The sequence below is a fragment of the Macaca thibetana genome, chromosome 12, assembly GCF_024542745.1.
Source record: "Macaca thibetana thibetana isolate TM-01 chromosome 12, ASM2454274v1, whole genome shotgun sequence".
Lineage (NCBI taxonomy): Eukaryota > Metazoa > Chordata > Mammalia > Primates > Cercopithecidae > Macaca > Macaca thibetana.
Genome location: NC_065589.1, coordinates 115,254,138 through 115,273,891, shown reverse-complemented (window position 1 = coordinate 115,273,891; position 19,754 = coordinate 115,254,138). Strand labels below are relative to the sequence as shown.

The 19,754-nt window shown below is 39.2% G+C and overlaps 1 protein-coding gene across 2 annotated transcripts; it reads right to left on the bottom strand.

Annotated features, from left to right (window-relative positions):
- Window positions 1–418: 418 nt before the first annotated feature.
- Window positions 419–18,335, bottom strand: DDX18 (DEAD-box helicase 18). Of its 2 annotated transcripts, XM_050751711.1 has the most exons (14): window positions 18,102–18,335; window positions 15,082–15,366; window positions 12,994–13,137; window positions 11,511–11,646; window positions 11,057–11,157; window positions 10,744–10,943; window positions 10,544–10,658; window positions 8,076–8,215; window positions 7,683–7,844; window positions 7,169–7,321; window positions 6,400–6,513; window positions 3,796–3,852; window positions 3,326–3,503; window positions 419–2,227 (listed from the first exon to the last, which is right to left on the bottom strand). In XM_050751711.1, the coding sequence occupies exons 1-14, from the start codon at window positions 18,184–18,186 to the stop codon at window positions 2,085–2,087; spliced, it is 2,013 nt and encodes a 670-aa protein (XP_050607668.1). In that variant the 5' UTR covers window positions 18,187–18,335; the 3' UTR covers window positions 419–2,084. The 2 variants fall into 2 exon arrangements, with proteins under 2 accessions (XP_050607668.1, XP_050607669.1); XM_050751712.1 differs by lacking the exons at window positions 419–2,227; window positions 3,326–3,503; window positions 3,796–3,852 and adding an exon at window positions 3,878–4,050.
- Between the last annotated feature and the right edge of the window lie 1,419 nt (window positions 18,336–19,754).

Below are 19,754 nucleotides of genomic sequence, written 5' to 3'. Positions count from 1 at the left end.
CTATACATTACCTGTGACAGAAGTTTAGTTTATAAATTAGCACACTGAGATTAACATAAAACAATTACAATATACTGTAATAAAAGTCATGTAAATGTGGCCTCTCAAAGTGTATTATTGTACTGCACTGACCTAGTTAGACCACAGTTGACTACAGGTAATGGAGATCATGGATGAGGCTGCTAATGGACCTGAAGTAAGTTCTCATATAGCAGGGCCAACCCTGTCCACTTTGTTTATATGCTTTTCTCACAAAACCTCTTGAGCCTGACTCATACTAGAGATAAACAATCTCAAGACCAGTAGGAGTACGGGACATACTGAGAGAGGGAGAGCCAGTCTGGCACAATCAGGTAGGTATCTTGAACGTAAATCCTGGCAGACCAAGCAAGGGTCAACAAAGTATCCATAAACGAAATACAACATTGAGGTAACTATTTAATGACACAGGAAAATAACATGTTATGAAACAAGCTGGTTACAAGTAGTAGGTAGATGACTTCATTTTTGGTAAAAAAATTAAAAAGCACGAACATGCATATAAAAATCAGATTATGTACAAAATACCAATAGTATTTACTTCTGCTCAGTAATTAAATATTTTTCCCTTTGTTTTTGTCTTTTAAAAAACATTATTTCTGAAAAAAATAATCAGAAAAACATGATCCTGGAGAGAGTTATTAAACACCAGGAATTAGGAACCCAAGAAGCTAAGCCAGGAGCCCAGCAGTCAAGGTTGGAAGCTCAGGACAGGTCCGACCAGGGTGATGGTGGCCAAGTCCAGAAATGGAAGATTGTTCTTTTCTTTTCCTACTGGAATGTTCTTTACCAAAGTTTTCTCTACATTGGATGTTCGCGCACTAATTTAATGGGATCCTATGATTAACTGGCACAACAGCAAAATGATGCTAGCAACTTTGGTTTTGAACTGCTAAAAAATGTACTATCTTGTAGTTACATACTACATAAAACACACTAGAATAATCAACTGCTCCTACAACAAAGAACTCACCTGACTAAATCACTGACTTTGCTGTTTTGTTTCTAACTTTGTTCATTTTCAATCCTCACAGCAAATGTATTTTTTGTTGCAGGGCCTGGAAGAGGTATTTTTTCTCAGAAAGAAGCTAACATTAATGTGTGCTGGGTACTGTCTGATGGCGGGGCTCTAACTCCAAGTAAGTTGCCCTTGTCTTCTAAGTACTCTACAGAGTGCAAAGGCTTACCAAAATCCAAACCACCTTGAATTAAACAAATCTGAATGAGGAGCATCACCATTCTTTGTATGTGTTTTTAAAGTCTTTGCTATGTTACCAAATGAAGAAATGCAGTACATTACACCTCTATTGATGTAAATGAGGCTCAAACATCTCAATTCCATCCTCTTCCTAGCCTCCACCCATCAAACGTTGTAACTGCTTAGTGACACTTTATTCAAATTGCAACCCATAGTTTTTGCTCCAAAAAACGAAACACCTGGGAAAGGCCCATTGCTTTAAAATCAAGAATCTATAAAAGCAATGCCACCTTAATCAGGTGCTTCTTACGTATTTCCCAAAGCTCTCTGCTCTTTTACACTGCAGCATTTTCAGGAGTCGTCATTGGATACTGTCAAGGTCCAAGAAATAACTAAAAACAAAAAATAACCTGAGAATCTTTTCTGCACTGCCACCAGCTGCCCAGTATATACTAGGTCACCTTTTACAGCGGTAAGCACAGCAATCCATGCCACAAAAGTCTTCACAACACAAGAAGGAAAGGTAGAAAAAGAATTATATTAAAATAGTAACATACATTTGTGTGTATGAGGGAGGGATATTTAAAATTAAAATATTATATAATCACAAGAAAGACCAGATATTCCTTGCTCTGCCCTTGGGCAACCAAGAAAATTAAAGCCTGTTTTATGTCCCAAAACTAAAAGACAGACTCGATAGAAGTAACAGTGCTCAGTGCTTGCAACCCAAGTCAATTTATACTCTTGTTAAGTCCAAATTCTAAAGTCTACAAAAATCCTGTCAAATCAAGGGAAAAAAAAATTCATTTTAGGACAAAGTTACTCAAGATGAAAGAAAGGCATGTGTTCAGTGACAGAACTGCCTGCTGTCAGATGATTTCTTGCTAATGTGTTTAAAGATTTTGGACTTCTCAACTTTCTTGGTTTTCTGGTAGCCAAATCCACCACCACCTCCTCGCTTTCTCTGCTTGCCTTCGTTGCTGTTGACGTCTGGAGGCAAACGTTAAGGAAATCAAGCAAAAAAGATAATGAACTCCAATCTAACATCTCCACAGAGAAAAAGTCAGCATGAACACTGCTGTCCCTCCACAACCCCATTCTCAACAATGAAAATGTGGGAACAGAAGCCTATGCAATACATTTCCAGAAAATTAGGAGTGGCCACGTGACTGTGGACTTAAATTAGCAAGTATGATTTTAAACTTCGGTGTGTAACGGTCATATTAATTACTTCTTCCACACAATGAAATTCATGAGAGTGAATAAGGATTTATGAGTTTAATCAGGAAGTTGATAGCACATTAAAAAAACACCTCCTGTGTCAAAACGAATGACTATCATTTCTCTTCGGAATTGATTTAGGAATGCCTAAGTGAAGGAGCTGCTCTTTCTTCCACAGGACTTGACATACATTCATTTCAGTTTACTCAATGCTTACAATGGGGATGGTGACCCAAAATTTGGTCCTCTAGTCCCCTCAGAAGTTACTCCCAATGGCAGTGAAGCACAGGCCTCATTTCAGCCGCTCAGTTTCTTCTGCAAGGCACAAATTATAAATCACAACTGGAGCAACTGGAAGTACTCCTTCTGCCTTTTATCTTAAGCAACACCTAAGTTTTATTTTCTTTTGCTGAACTTGCCACTTTCTTGTATAAACCCCTCCAGGGGCTCTAAGAGGATTAAAACTCCTTGAAAGGTCCCATCCTCTCTTTAGCTTCAAAATATCCCTTTCACCTAAGTACCCGCACAGTGCGGCCTCAGCAAACACTGAAGTTTTGCTTTCTTACCTGTGTTTCTGCCTGGAACACACAACTGTCTCTCTCCTTGACAGTCAAATTTGTCTTTTGAAGGCTCAAGGCATAAGCTGCCTTGTCCCTGTAACCCCATCCTAAGGATTAACCCCTGCTTACCCATCCAACCTCTACGTCCTGTGCTAGCACAGACAAGCAGACATTGACTAGGGTGAACACTGGAGCCTCCAGTCTGAGCCAGAACACGCACCAATCCACTACAAAGCCCAAAATGCCCCTCTGTCCCCAAAGCTTTTGTTCCTTAGTTCCAGGGTAACTTCATTAAAGAAAAGGATACTCAGATCAACGAAGGGAGGCACCTTGAAACCAAATGACAGAGCAACTTGAGGCAAGTTTAAGTTATTAACATTAAAGATCTGTTTCAGAGAATGGGAATCATAGGCTCGTATGTATGACTTATATGCTTCCTGGGCTGACTTATGAAGAAAGTAGTTCTTTTCGATCAATTTCTCAAGCTGAAATAGAAAGAAACACTGGTTTTAATAAATAAAAACAACAACCTGCAAAACACCGGATTTCAAATATCCTAGAGCAAAGCCACTCCATAGAAAACATTTAAAGAGGGCACAGAGCGGTGGTAACTAGAACAGCAAGAAACCTTATACACCACACAGTCTGATCCTCACTTTACGACAGGGTAGACTTTAAAGGACAGTGACTGCCCAATGAATAAATAAATAAATAAATAAAGAGAGTGCTGGGACAAGGTTCCTGCCTACTCACAATAAACGTTTAAAAAGCACATACCTGAGACTGAATGTCAGAAATTTTAGACCAGGAAAAGTCAAATTCACTTAATGGAACCTAGAAATCAAAAGTATTAAGATTAGTAAACCAGGATGATCGGCATTCCAATACTGGGTACTGAAGACGGGGAAGGCTGAACCGGCCTATGAAATTCCCTCGGGACAGACAGAAAATCTGCTTTTTCTAGTCTCCCAGTGTTGATGGGAAAGTTTCGTCTTTGCTCTGCTGAGTTAGGCAATCTGCACTTCTTTCCTTCTGAAAGGCAAGGAATTGGATAGGGATAGAGTCAGTAAAGCACTTTTCTGTAAGAATCTCTATAATCCTGACTATTTGGAACCATGAAACAGTTTGAAGCTTCTAGTCAGAAGGGTCATCAGCCCCTTTTCTCCATGTCAGAAGAGGGGCCCTAATACCCCATAGTCCTGTATTGAGGCTTGTGATACTGGAGGCCATGATGACCACAGACTCCTACAGGATGGATCTGCCATCAGTTATCATTCATTAAATAACTAGAAAAGCAACAGGCCTGTGCTAGGTGATAGAAAACAGGTGCCTAAGTCCTGGACTCTGCCCTCAGCTTGCCGTCTTGTAGGGGAGAAAGATAAGTAATGAAATGTCAACCTGCAGATTCTGGATATTAGCCCCTTTGTCAGATGGGTAGATTGTAAAAATTTTCTCCCATTCTGTAGGTTGCCTGTTCACTCTGATGATAGTTTCTTTGGCTGTGCAGAAGCTCTTTAGTTTAATTAGATATCATTTGTCAATTTTGGCTAGGGCTAATATCCAGAATCTACAAAGAACTTAAACAAATTTACAAGAAAAAAATCAAACAACCCCATCAAAAAGTGGGCGAAAGATATGAACAAACACTTCTTAAAAGAAGACATTTATGCAGCCAACGGACACACGAAAAAATGCTCATCATCACTAGCCATCAGAGAAATGCACACCAGCTCATACCAGCTACAATGGCGATCATTCAAAAGTCAGGAAACAACAGGTGCTGGAGAGGATGTGGGGACACAGGAACACTTTTACACTGTTGATGGGACTATAAACTAGTTCAACCATTGTGGAAGACAGTGTGGCGATTCCTCAAGGATAGAGAACTAGAAATACCATTTGACCCAGCCATCCTATTACTGGGTATATATCCAAAGGATTATAAATCATGCTGCTATAGAGACACATGCACACGTATGTTTACTGTAGCACTCACTATTCACAATAGCAAAGACTTAAAACCAACCCAAATGTCTATCAATGATAGACTGGATTAAGAAAATGTGGCACATATACACCATGGAATACTATGCAGCCATAAAAAAGGATGAGTTCATGTCCTTTGTAGGGACATGGATGAAGCTAGAAACCATCATTCTGAGCAAACTATCGCAAGGACAGAAAACCAAACACCGCATGTTCTCACTCATAGGTGGGAACTGAACAATGAGAACACTTGGACACAGGGTGGGGAACATCACACACCGGGGCCTGTTGTGGGGTGGGGGTAGGGGGGAGGGATAGCATTAGGAGATATACCTAATGTAAATGACGAGTTAATGGGTGCAGCACACCAACATGGCACGTGCATACACATGTAACAAACCTGAACGTTGTGCACATGTACCCTAGAACTTAAAGCAGAATAATAAAAAAAAAGATATGTTAACCTGATGAGCACCTGTGCTGTGGGAACAAGGAGGAGGGCAGGAGATCAGAGATAGCTTCCCAGCAAAGACAGGGGCTAGCTGAAACCAAGTATTCTCGAGAAAGTGTGCAAAAGCTGTAGAGCAATTTCAGGGAACTGCCTGTGGTTAGAGGTAGAGGAAGCCTATCAGCAAGACTACGCCAGAAAGGCCAATGAGGGTGGAAATGTCAGGGAGGAAAAGGCGTGATATGCATCCCCATGGCCTAGCAATAAAGAGGCCACTTAGGGTTCTGATGGATTCAATTCTGGTGCAACAAGAGAAAGCTAAAGCCAAATTAGGCTGCTTAGGGACTGAGAGGGAGGTAACTGGCAAGAATATAAACCATTTTTCCAATAAGGCAGACTGAGAAAAGGCAACAGACAGTAGCTATCCTGCAGACAGGGGTAGAAGAATAGGTTTAAGGTTGAAGTTACTTTTTTACCCTGAGAAATCTGAGATGGTAAAGCGCCAACTGCAGAGAGACTATAGGCCAAGAGTTGATGAATAGGAGACAGAGGGCAGTGGAGGAGGCAGAGGCTAGAGTGAACGAGGATTCCCCACTGCTTCATACGAGGTGAGAGGAAAGAGGGGGAGCAGAAGCAGAGATGACTAGGTGTGAGGGAGCTTCAAAGGAGTGGAGAAGGTTTAAAAGAGGGCTGGAGGGAATGGGAAAGGAGAGGCTGGGACACAGAGGTGTTGCTGGGTAACAGAGCTAGAAAGCCGAGACATGTGGGCAGTTCCTTCTGTACTCACTTCTTGGGCTAGAAGTACATAAAACCTTACTTGCTTAATTGCCACAAGAATGGTTGTAATAGTACTGTCCAAACTCCAGACTCCTCTGACACATGTAGAAATGGTGCTTGCTAACAATCCCTACACCAAGAGAAATTTTTCTCCAAGTAAAGATCTTTACCTTGGATTGTTTCAAGTAGCGAAGAAAACCCAATTCTTCTGGGCGCAATATAAGCAAGGCATGCCCTCTCCCATTTAGGCCCCTGGCTGTTCTACCCACACGATGAATATATTCCTTTGGTGGAGAAAGAAAACTTGAGTTAACACAGTGACTTCCACATGAGCCCATTTGTGTGTCTGTATCCTGAGTATGTGCACGTCTGTGCTGAGATGGTGCACTCCTGCGGTGCTGGGCCACACACACCTTCACCACACCCCCACAAAGCTGGGCCAGCAATCGCTCTGCGCACATCACCCCCAACAGGCCAATGATTGAGGCCAAAAAAAAAAAAAAAAGGCTGGACATGATATTTGCATGAACAGTGATTTAATAAAATGAGTATTATGTGTGTTTCATCATCAAAATGGCTTTAATCTATTGTTTGCTGAAAAGACTTCTCAATGAAGCTTATTCTACCACATATACTACAGAAGCTTATCTACCTCCTTAAGCAATTTTATTTCCTTCAGGCATCTGCTGTTCTTAAGAGATCATTCCAAGGATCTCATTTTCATAACTTAGGTCCCACTGATACTTCTCAAACCTCTTGCACAGCCCCTCTGAGCCCCGAAAAGCCTTAAATACTTATCAATACCAGAGAAATACTGCAGTCACTGTATAGCAGGGATCTTTACCTTGAGTGTGGATTGCAGTTTCTGTCAGGGAACTGGGAGAATAAGTGAACTCTTTAATGCAGTCATTCTGAAGATACCCCAAGGATGCCAGTTACCTTAGGGTCATCCGGAGGGTCATACTGAACAATCCAGTCGACTTCAGGAATGTCTAGTCCTCTTGCTGCCACATCCGTACACAAGAGTGTTCCCGAATCTGCGTTGCAGAACTGGAAGAATGTGGTTGTACGCTTATTTTGCTTTTGCTTTCCCTAGAATAAAAACATCCATTAGAGCTGGAATCTTGAGATTGTCTCTAGGAAGTCTAGCAGCAGAACCCCCAAATTGTGGAACTGTTACCCTACTTTATTTCGAGCTCATCCCCTGGCCTGTGTCCTATTTCCCTAACTGTTCTGCAAGCCCCTCAAGGAGGGGCCTGAGTTGTCTCATACTCTTCGGAAGTCCTCATACCCCTCCATACCCAGCTGCGCTCCCTCACACAGGATCCATCACTTAGTGGTGATTAAACTACTCAGAACAATGTTTGGAGGAGAGGGCCATACCTCCAATCCTACAATCTATAGGGCTTAATAAGCATACCCTGTTTTCAATGAGCTCATCATCATCACTTACATGAATGGCCAAGACGGGCAAATCAATGTAGTTCAGCAACTCATAGTGGTATTTCACAGACATACAAGACGAAAAGAAGACCATAAGCTTCTTCTTTCGGTTCTTCTTAAGGAATGTAAAGAGCAGAAGGAATCTCTTTTCAGAAGGACAAACAACGTATCCCTAGAAAGCGTTTAAGCAGACAGATACAAATGAACCAAATGGACATTTTCCGTTTCCTAACTTGTGTAATTTGATCAACAGCACTGATAAACATAGTATGTAAACTGTCGTGCCTCACCTACGGCATTTTAAAAGTTCATTAACCCATTTGCTTTCTGAATGATCCTTCCAACAATTACATAAAAACACCAAGTAAGATCCCTACAGTTTTCAGTTACTGATAAAAAGTACCTGCTCAAGACCATCCACTGTTGCATTAGCTTTATCATCATCAACACCAACATACAATGGCTCCTTTTTCAGAGAAATCCTTGCCAGGTCTTCAACTTTTCGAGTTTGGGTGGCAGAAAAGAGCATAGTCTGTCTACGTGCTGAAACAGACACGTATAAAAATCACCCGTCTTTTAGGGAATCTTTACAATTGCCTCACAACTACAAATATTCTAGGTAGAGATATCGGAAATGGGAAATATAATGTCTCTATAGATTCTACAAATATTACAAAAGGTAAAACAGGTATATCATGAAACACTAGGTCTTTAAGTTTGAGAACTTAGATGAAACAGACAAACTCCTTCGAAGACAAACAACTGAAGAAAACAGGAGAACTTTAAATGGCCTTATATCTACTAAAGAAATTTTAGTTGAAAACTTCATGTAAAGAAAATTCCAGGCCCAAATGGATTCCACTGGTGAATTATATTGAACGTTTAAGAAAGAAACATCAATTATTCACAAACTCTCTAATAAAGAGATTTATTATAATTTATTATACTGATTATATAATTATTATAATTTATTATTATATTTATATATCAACTCATTATTTGAAGTCAGTCATTACACTATTCAAAAACCTGACATGACATTAATAAGGAAAGAAAACTATGCACCAATACAATTCGTGAGCACATATGCAAAATTCGAAATAGAATTTTAGTAAAGTGAATTCAGCAACATATAAAAAGGGTAATGGATCATGACTAGGCAGGTTTATTCTACAAATGCAGGGTGGTTCAACATTTGAAAAATCAACCAATACAATTTACTATGTTAACTAAAGAAAAAACATGATTACTTCAGCAGACAGAAAAAAAAATCTGATCATCTATTTCTGATTAAAAATCCTCAGCAAACTAGGAACAGAAGGGATCTTCCTTAATCTGATAAAAGGCATCTATATAAAACCTGCAGCTAAATTCATATGTAGTTAACGGTAAAAGACTGAATGCTTTCCCCTAAGATCAGAACCAAGACAAGGATGTCTGTTCTCATCACTTCTATTCAGTACCATACTGGAGGTTCTGGCCAGGGCAATCAGATAAGAATATAAATAAATAAACAAAGAGGTGAAACTGTCTTTATCTGTACATGATTGCCTATATAGAAAATCCAAAAGGCTACAGTCATCTGGAAAGTCATACTGAATATTCATTCAGTACAGGATTAACTGTCTTGCTAGATATAAGATCAATATAAAATTCAACTGTGTGTGTATATATATGTATGTGCGTGTGTATGTGTACATATATTAAAGCAACGAGCAACTGGAATTTGAAATTTTAATGAAATACTTGGGGATAAATCTGACAAAAGATGTGACTAAACCTGTATCCTAACCTCCCCCCAAATATTATAGAGAAATAAAATATCTAATACATGGAGATATACCTTATTATGAGTTAATATTGTTTTCCTCCAATAATCTCTATTCAATAAAATCTCAATCAAGATCCAAGACTTTTTTGGAGGGAAGGGGGAGAAACTGACAAACCAATTCTAAAATTTATATAGAAATGCAAAGGACAAGAATACCACAACTTTAAAAGAGAACAAACTTGGGGCTAACATTACCTGATGATCAAGACTTAACAGGAGGAACTGGAGCTTTCTTGCACTGCTCATAGGAATGTTAAATGGTACAGCTGCTTTGGAAAACATCTGGCAGTTTTTTAAAAAGTTAAACGTATACTAAATATATACCAACTATGATACTCCTAGGTTTACTTAAGAGAAAAGGAGACATATGCCTCTACAAAGAGTTGTAGATGACTGTTCACAGCAACTTTATTTCCAGAAAGTGCAACCTAATCTAGTGACAGAAAACAGATGAATACTCACTTAGGGACAAGGTATGTGTGTAAGGAGGGGTGGGAGGGAGAAACTGAAAAGGGGCAGGAGGAAACCTTTGAGTGGGATAGACATGTTCATTTTCTTGATTGCAGTGATGGTGTCACAGTGGAACATAAAATTGTACATTATAAATGCACATATAATTATGTCAATTATACTTTGATAAAACTTTAAAAAATAAATTATACAATGAAGGAAACCGTGGTCTTAGTTATAACCAGTTCATAATGTTGCAAGTACTGTAACCAAGGTATGTACAAGTAAGGCAACAAACCTATGGCTACTTGGGGGATGTTACATGAGGTAAGAATGGGCAAGAGGCGGAGGACAGGACCTATGTGAAGACTGTTTAACATGCATTATAACTTCTAAAACAGCAAAACTACTATATCAAGTTATTAATCAGTTTGATGCTTGTATTCCAAACTAACTTTCAGGTTAACTGGCACAACTACCTCACTTGGCTATGGTAAAGTTCTGGCATTAGCACAGTTTTTCTATAGGAACAACTCTTATCTACTTCCAACAGATACTTTGCAAACCAAATGCAGATGCTACCTACTTACTTGGCAAAAGTTTAATAATTTGCTTTAATTCTTCTTCAAACCCAACATCCAAGATACGATCAGCTTCATCAATAACCAGACACTGAAGGTTTTTATACATAAACCCTGGGGTATTCTAACAAAACAAAGGACAAAGAACAACTATTAGTTGTCAGTCTATGTTTCATATAAGACAATGAGACAAGCACTACATCTCTTACCTGCATATGGTCCAACAGACGGCCTGGTGTGGCCACAATGATGTTGATCCCATTAGCGAGTTTCTGTGCTTCAGCAGATCTGTTACTGCCACCCATTATCAAGCCATAGGTATGCACGTGGTGAGTCATTAGCTCCTTAAGAACACCAAAAGTTTGCATGGCTAGTTCTCTGGTAGGTGAGAGAATAAGGACTCCCGTTCCTAAAAATGATACATATGGTAAAAGTCTAAACGTGGTTGTCACCATTGAGTCCGTAACAGCTACAATAAACCTCTAGTGAAATAACGGCAGAAACAAGCAGACAAAAGCTTACCATTCCTGGGCATGAACTTTAACTTGACAATGAGTTCAACTGCAGGGATGAGAAAAGCCAAGGTTTTACCACTGCCTGTTTTTGCAGCTGCTAGAAGATCCCTAAATATTAAAAAGGGAAAGGAGAAAGACATTGAGCCTACTCATTTACGATGTACTACACACACACACACTTTAGGCACTAAGGCTAGAACATGAACAAGATGATGTCTACTTCGCTGAAACTGATCACCTGGGTTATATACCGAAATCATAAGTCAGAACTGTGCTACAACAGAAGTGAACATCTTTCCAACACTTTCCTTCAAACATCAGTAATTAACTTAGTCTTTCATGTATGCTGGATACATGACCCAACATATAGCAGAAAATCAACAGAATATACTGGTATGTTCTTTATAATCTACTAGTTCTAAAAGCAGATGCCAGTATCTAAGCTTCAGTGTTAATCATACCTGCCTTCCAGAAGTGGTCTGATACTTTTATGCTGAATTTCAGTCATGTTTGTAAAACCCATTTCTTTTATTGCCTTCAGAGTGTTTTCATTGACAAGATTACATAGAGAAGCAAACGAAGTATCCTCAAAAGCTCCTAAACAGAAGACAATGTATCATCAGCAAATTTATTTTTTTTTTAAAAGTATCGCTACAGTTGCCTAAATCTATTTTGCCTAGAAAAGCTTCCCACAGTAAGAAAAGGCTAAACCTTAATTATTCATATCTGATAATACCAACAAAAAGATCCTTTATCTTTCAAGTTTCTCCATTGTTAATGGCTGTGTAAGTTATAGTCCAGAGTCCATACTGTAACACAATGAGGGGTATAACTGAGGAATTTATATAAAATAAAAATACCAAGACAAGGAAAATAATTGAGAGTCCACAGATAAATGAAATGCTTAAGAAATCTGATACAAAAAGTAAAAACATTGAACATTAATAAAAACTGAGTGTCAAGTCAATTTAAAAAAAACTGTTAATCTCACTGCAACAAGACACAGAAGAGTCAGATACAGCCACAGAATGTTAGGCTGACCCTACGTATCAAGTAGTATGGCGGTTCTTCAGCAGGAGGCATCAAAATCACCTGGGGGTTCCCTCACACTCCACATGCCCAGGGTGTAAACCAATCACTCTTGACCTTGGCACTGCTGACATTTGGGTTGCATAATTCTTTGTTGTGAAACGCTATTCTGTGCATTAGAAGATATTATGCAGCATCTCTGACCTCCACTCACCAAATGCCAGCAGACTGCCCCTAGCTCTGAGAAGCGAAAATGTCTCCTAGGCTTAGGATGATCTTAGTAGGCTAGGGACAGAGGAGGTTCCTGGGATGTGGGACTTTCAGTGCTAAAACTGGAAAAGTTCTGGGCAAACCAGGATGAGTTACTCATCTTACTTGGGGGGCAAATTTCCCTGCTTGAGAGCTACTACCAAAACATTTGCAATTTGTGTTAAGCAGGTCTGGGGTTGGGCCTCAACGTTTTAACAGACAAACCAACCCAAACCAAACAAACAACTCAATTAACTCCTTGACATACCTGGTTAGCAGTAGTGAATTCTAGTCTAAACTTGACTTTATAAAGGAACAAAGGTCAAAGGAGGTTAACCTGGTACAGGGTCAATGATTTTCCTATTACAACATAGAATGAGCCTTAGAAAAGGACAAACCAAAGAATCATAGAAGCTGCTTGTGTGCATACAAAATATTTAGCGTCAGGAATGGACAAAAGGAAAATAATAGGGAACAAAAAGAACTAAAACACCACAAAATAGAAGATAAAGAGAAAAAGCAGCAGAAAGATTTACAAAAAAGTTTCTTGTTGATAGTTACTTTTTCCAGGTAAACTAAAAATCACAACTCAACCTTCAAACCTATAATCCTCCAAAAGAGGTACATTTTAAAGAAGTTATGTCTAAAAAACTTCCTGGACGTTACCTGTCAGTCCCAGGGGCAGGCTGGGCACCTCACTGTCATCTTCATCATTATCTGGCTTCTCCACATTATTTTCTGTTTCTTTAGGAGTCTTGGCATTTTCTTCTTCAGATTCCCCTTTGTTTTCAGTTTTTGCTTTTTTTGCATCTTTGGTTTTAAAAGACAAAACCCGAAAAATTTTTTCCTTAAAATAAAATTCCAAATGAGATCAACAAAACAGAAGATCTCTGATGTACAGATGTGTATTTTCAAAAGCTAAATATATTCTGTGTTACTTTGTTAAGAATTCTGTTAGATGAAAAATGACTGGTTATATTTAAAAATCCAGGGTACAGACAGACTTGGTGACCAAACATTCAGGCTTCTTAACGTATTATAGCATCTCATTTAAAACTTTAAAAAGTTCAACCAAACAGTATAAAGATACCAATTATAAGTCTCACATACTCCACTGAGGGGAAAGAAAGCATATCTGATTAACATAATCCTTAACAACTCATTATAAGCACTCATTTTTCCTCCCACACCAATTACTATCAAAGGCTCTTCATGTTACTATAGACAGACTGTAAAGGGCAGCAATCCACTTGCCTGGATGACATACACTGGACTGCTCCTTGGCTATCAGGGATGAGGGTGGGAGGAAAGGCAGAGCTTCCTAGCTTCTCATTTCTACATTCACAACTTTCACATGGCCCCAACTACCTTTTCAGTCCTACTTCTCACTTCTCTTTTCAATGTTCGACTCTCAGTCAAATGGATTAACCACATGCTAGGCTTATATACAAATATATGGCAATTAGTGATGTTTGAAAAGAACTGACTTAGAACAGAACCCAGGACTCTCTGTAGCTGAGTACCGGTCTCTTCCCTGTACCTTACGGCCACCCCTCCAGGAAACAGTCAACTTTGTAGGACCCACATGTTCAAAAGCCATAGATATCTTCAGCTGGCCTCCATGTATTTTGTTTTCCCTGGAATAGTTCTTAAAATGTACCCATAAGGTGGCTGGGTGTGGTAGCTTCCGCCTGTAATCCTAGCGCTTTGGGAAGCCGAGGTGGGGGGATCATTTGAGCCCAGGAGTTCAAGACCAGCTTGGACAACACAGTGAGACCCCATCTCATTAAAATACAAACAAACAAAAACCCATAAGGTTACAACTCCCAGCATTATGATTCAATGTTTGAGAGCAGAAATAATACCACTTCCTGGGGCATACTCAAAACAAGAATTGTGAAGGCAATAATTTTAGAACAGGATTACAATGACTTTTGTTTGAAGGCATCATGAAGACAGTAATGCATGTTTGGGAAAGTTCAAAGCTCCTTTCTAAATAAAACCCTTATTTCAGGTAAAAATACATGAATAGGATGTTCTAACTCAGGGGCTGGCAAACTATCTAAAAAGGGCCAGATAGTAAATGTTTTAGGCTTTGCAGGTCCTATGGTCTCTGCTGCCATAAACACAACCAAATAGGCACTGCTATGACCCAGTAAAACTTTATTTACAAAAATAGGTAGAAGGAGGGATAGTTTGCTGACCCCTATCTTATCCTACCTTGAAATCTCTGCTTGTACAAATCTCAATTAAAATGTCCATTCTTTGATCCGAGCTTACTGAAATTCCATCATCTTCAAAAAATATTCCTTCCTTTTCCTCCTGCCATTCTTAGCACTTGGAAATTAATGTTCTGTTTATTCAGAAGTTTCCTACTTTATATACTTTTTAACTAAGACTCCTTTCAAAGAGAGGAATTTATGGTAGGAAAATGGGAAGAATCAAGCAGAAAAAAAGGTAACTTAAAAAGAAGAGAAAATTTCTAGCACTCTAAAGAAAGTCTTTTCTGAGAGTGACGTTTTCTTCAAGGTTAGTGAAATTGAAAGTCTATTCCTCAATATTTTGAGTAAAGTTAAAATGGACTCCCCGTTTCTGCCAATAAAATGTTTCCATTAGCTACCAGGCTAATCTCCAATATACTGGTGAGTACAGGGAATTCTCATATGGCATGTGCACACAATAGTAATAGAAAGAGGAACAATAACCGTCTGTGAAAATCTAAATGGCTGAAGTTCAAAGATAATAAATACCTACCAGGCCCAGCATCATTCACCGTTTTCCTCTTTTTCTTCTTCTTTTTCTTTTTTGATTCTGAATTGGGAGACTGCATTGCTGCTTCTCCATTGGTTAATACGGTGCATTTCTGGGGAGATTTTTTAACTTTTATATTTCCCACTGCTTCTTGAGACATGTTTCCATTTTGAGTTTCTGATAAGCCCACATTCACACAATGTTTTGATTTTTTAACCTTTCCACCTCCCATTGTTTCTTCAGATACATCTCCATTTTGAGTTTCTGATAGGGTCAGATTTGAGGCCCCTGTTTAAATAAACAGAACATACACTGTGACAAAGAAGGAGAAATTTACTTATAAACACTGAAATCCCAAATGAGAACTTCCATGGCTTCCTGATACGAATTATTTAGCTTTTCTTCTCTTTCATGTAATTAAAACAACTTATAATTTTATGGTGTTCCCTTACAGGGAAAGTAAGTTATCTTAAAGAAAAAAATACTGGAAAAGGGAAAGCAATATTGATTTCTTAACTTTAAAAGACAGTACATCTGAGTTTAAGGAGTCTAGGACAGGAAAACTTCAATGAGGTCAAATATTTAAACAGATGAGGTCAGATAATGGCAGTTACAGAATAAACATAAATATTTGATAAACATATGATTAACTGATATACTGAAAAAGACATTTACAACTCATTCGCACAAGTACTATTTCTCATACCGCTTTAAAACATTCAACCCCAACTCTACTGGACTGCAGTGAGTTGAAAATTCAGTTGATAAGACCACTTATTTACCCCAATATTTATCACACACAAATACAGTAATGCGTGCACAATGACATTTCTGTGAATTAAGGACAATATATACAGTGGCTCCATAAGATTATAAAGGAGCTAAAAAATTCCTATCACCTAGTGCCATCAGTTGTTGCAATGTCGTAGTGCAACATATTACTCATGTTTGTGGTGATGCTAGCGTAAACAAACCTACTGTGATGCCAGTCATATAAAGCACAGCACACATAATGATGTACAATACATAATACATGATAATAAACAACTATGTTACTGGTTTATGTATTTACTATACTTTTGATCATTAGAGTGTACTCCTTCTACTTATTAAAAAAAATATGAGTCGACTGTAAAAGAGCCTCAGGGAAAAAAGTATTTTAGAAGGCACTGTTATCATAGGAGATGACAGCTCCATGCCTGTTGTTGCCCCTGAACATCTTCCAGTGGGACAAGATGTGGACGTGGAAGACAGTGATACTGAATGTGTTTGTGTCTTTACATTTTTAACAAAAAGCTTAAAAAGAAAAAAAAAAAACAGCAAAATCACATACAATAAGGACATAAGGAAACTTTTTGTACAGCTGTGCAATGTGCTTGTGTTGTAAGCTAAGTGCTAAAATTTTTTTTTTTTAGTTTAACTTTTTTTTAAAAATTATTATACTTTAAGTTCTAGGGTACATGTGCATAACGTGCAGGTTTGTTACATATGTATACTTGTGCCATGTTGGTTTGCTGCACCCATCAACTCATCAGCACCCATCAACTCGTCATTCACATCAGGTATAACTCCTTAAGTTTATAAGGTAAAAGTTACAGCAGGCTAAGGTTAATTTAAGAATAAAAGTATTAAAAAACTAAACAGTATAGCCCAAGTGTACAGTGTTTATAAAGTCTATAGTCGCGTACAGTAATGTCCTAGGCCTTCACATTCACTCACCACTCACTGACTCGCTCAGGGTAACTTCCAGTCCTGCAAACTCCATTCATGGTAAGTACTCTATACAGATGTACCATTTCTAAAAATCTCTCATGTCATATGTACCGGTATTTTTACTGTACCTTTTCTATGTTTAGATATATTTAGCAATACATACACTTACCATTGTGTTACAATTCTCTCAGTATAGTACAGTAACATGCTGTACAGGATGACAGCTTAAGAGCAACAGGCTATACTATGTAGCCTGGGTGTGTAGCAGATTTAGGTTTGTGTAACTATAAGCTGTTCGCAGAACGACAAAAGCCCCTAATGTCGCATTTCTCACAATGTATCCCCCCTCCTGTTATGTGACGCATGACTGTATCTGAGAATGTCCTTACCAAAGGCTTCCTGTGTGTTTACTGAAAAAGAGGAAGCACCATCTTTTGTTCAAATCTACTTACACAGGCACTGAAAAGTAGTTAGTAACGCTGTAGTATTATTCTATAGGAATTAGAAATATAAGAGTACTTCAAAACATATTCCTAAAATTCACAAACCTATTGCCTCCTGCAGAATTTTTTTCAATTAATGTCTGTTGAAAACCTACTGGGGCAAGGCACTGTGCCTCCAACCTTTCCCTCGGGTAGTTTATATCTTAACCTGAACAATAAGTTAATACAATTACTTCAAGATCTGTGGCCCCATTGTCAGGACACTGGGACTGCAAATGAGGTAGGTAAGAAAGGTGACATGTAAAATCCTTTTCATTTAGGTGACCGCGCAGGACACAAATATGTAGAAGCTCTTGTGAGAAAGTGCTACGAGTGTGTGTGGAGGTGGGTAGAGGAAGGCAATAGTATCAAAGAAGCTCTAGAAACAGCGAGACGGGCTTTCGGAGAAAGAAATACGGGAATTAAATGATGTGAAAAGTGGGTGTAAATGAGAACGTTCCATGTAGCCTAACCGGAAATGAGGGATGGGGTGAGGTGCGACTTGCAGGTGGTGAGGGAATCAAAAGGTAAGGTGGAAATGCAAAAGGCAGGGTTAGCTGCAAGCTTAGAAATGAACCGGGAGGCCTCCTGCTCTAACGCTGTAAGAAGAAACTGATTGCTCAGAAAGGTCAGGAGCAGCGCTGGAGCCACGCGACTAGTCGGCAGCAGCGCAGGCCCCGAGTGGAGGCTGCCTTTTCACTCTCCCCAGTCACACACTCTGCAGGGGACGCTGCCTCCATCACTCGGAGCAGCTGGGCCCCCGGCCGCCCGAACGCGCCAGGACTGGCGCGTGGGACTCCTGAGCCACCGCGAGTCAACGCATCTCACCCTGCAACTTTAGGTTCCGCTGCCGCAATTTGAGGTTGCGCTTCTCGATCTTCTTACGCAGGAGTTTCATCGGCAGGTGAGACATGGTGTCCAAGAAGTGCCTACAACAAGGAGCCACACAGTACAGCTATTCAGTTCTCTAGAACAAGGCGCCACACGGCACCGCTACTCAGTTCTCAAGGCTGACGTTACTTCCCTTCCGGTCACATGTGCGCAGCTCAGCTAACCGGAAGTGCGTCACAGGAACGCTGGTACCCGGCGGAACGACGATGCTCCAGAGCGGAAATGCTTCCAGACGCGCGCACCACGATACCTTTAGCGACCAAAATCTTTGCATCGCCCCCTGGAGAAGTGGAGGCCAGGCCCTGCACTGGCTTCACGCTGTGCTAAAGCTAATTTGAGCACCCCCTAGAGGAAGATTGAAGAAAGAGCGTGGAGGGGAAGCAGTCCATAGGGAGTCGGCATTTTTATGTTCCTGTCCTCTGTGGGTGCAGAATTAGAGAGTTGACCCTCCCTATACCTGGGTTACCTATCTGTGGATTCAACCAACTCCCCCATTGAAAACATTACAAAAAAAAATTAAAAATAATACAGTTTAATGACCACTTTCATAGCATTTAGGTTGCATAAGGTATTACAAGTCATTTAGAAATGATTTAAAGTATACTGGAGGTTGGGTGTAAATAAATGCAAATATTACACTATTGTATGTAAGGGTTTTGAGTATCCTAAGATATTGGTACCCATAGAGGGTCCCGGATTCAATCCCTTGTGGATACTGAGGGATGACTGTATTTGGGAAACTGAATAAAACTAAATTATATACATGCGTTTCTAAACTTGTTTGGCCACTCTCCTCAGAAATACAATTTCTGTGTCACTTGGTACACATACACACATAAATATGACATTTCTCAAAATAATATTCTTGCTTTTCACTCTATTTTTCCTCCAAGTCCATTCATTCCATCCTAAATTATTCTTTTTAGCTTACTAAAAATACTGATTGCTATGAATTTAAATTAACTTTACTACATTAATAATAGGTTGACTGCAGTTTGAAAAAGAGGTTTATATATTCCCTAAGTATACCCATGGACCCTTCAGGAGTCCAGGACAGAAATTGCAATCTGACTAGCTAATAGTCATCTTTTTTGGGGGATGGAGAGGAAGACAGGGGTATGCATACAGTATTTAGTTTTTAAAAAAATTGTTATCAACATTAAAATCCTTGGAGATTTCCATACAAATTCGTATTTGTCTTTAAAAATTGGCCCAATGCACTCAAATTCCCCTTAATAGTAATCAGTTTGAGCTGAACAACTGGAAGAGTCCATGAAACCTGGATTAACCTGTTTACTTGGAGTGGCAGAACATGAGACTCTGGAGATTAGACGTGATCATAGGGAGGAACAGAGAGGGAGAAAACTTGGAAGGGAGTTTAAACAGAATGTGAAAGAATTGACTTGGAAATCACATTGGATTGGACTGGAAAACCAAGACAAACAAATAATAATGTGCTTAGATTAAGTTGTTAGTGATCAGGCAGGCTGAAGGATGAGTCAGAAATTGAAGCACACACACACACACACACACACACAAACATTTATCTCAGTGTAAATATATATGCCAGTTTAAATTTATATATATATC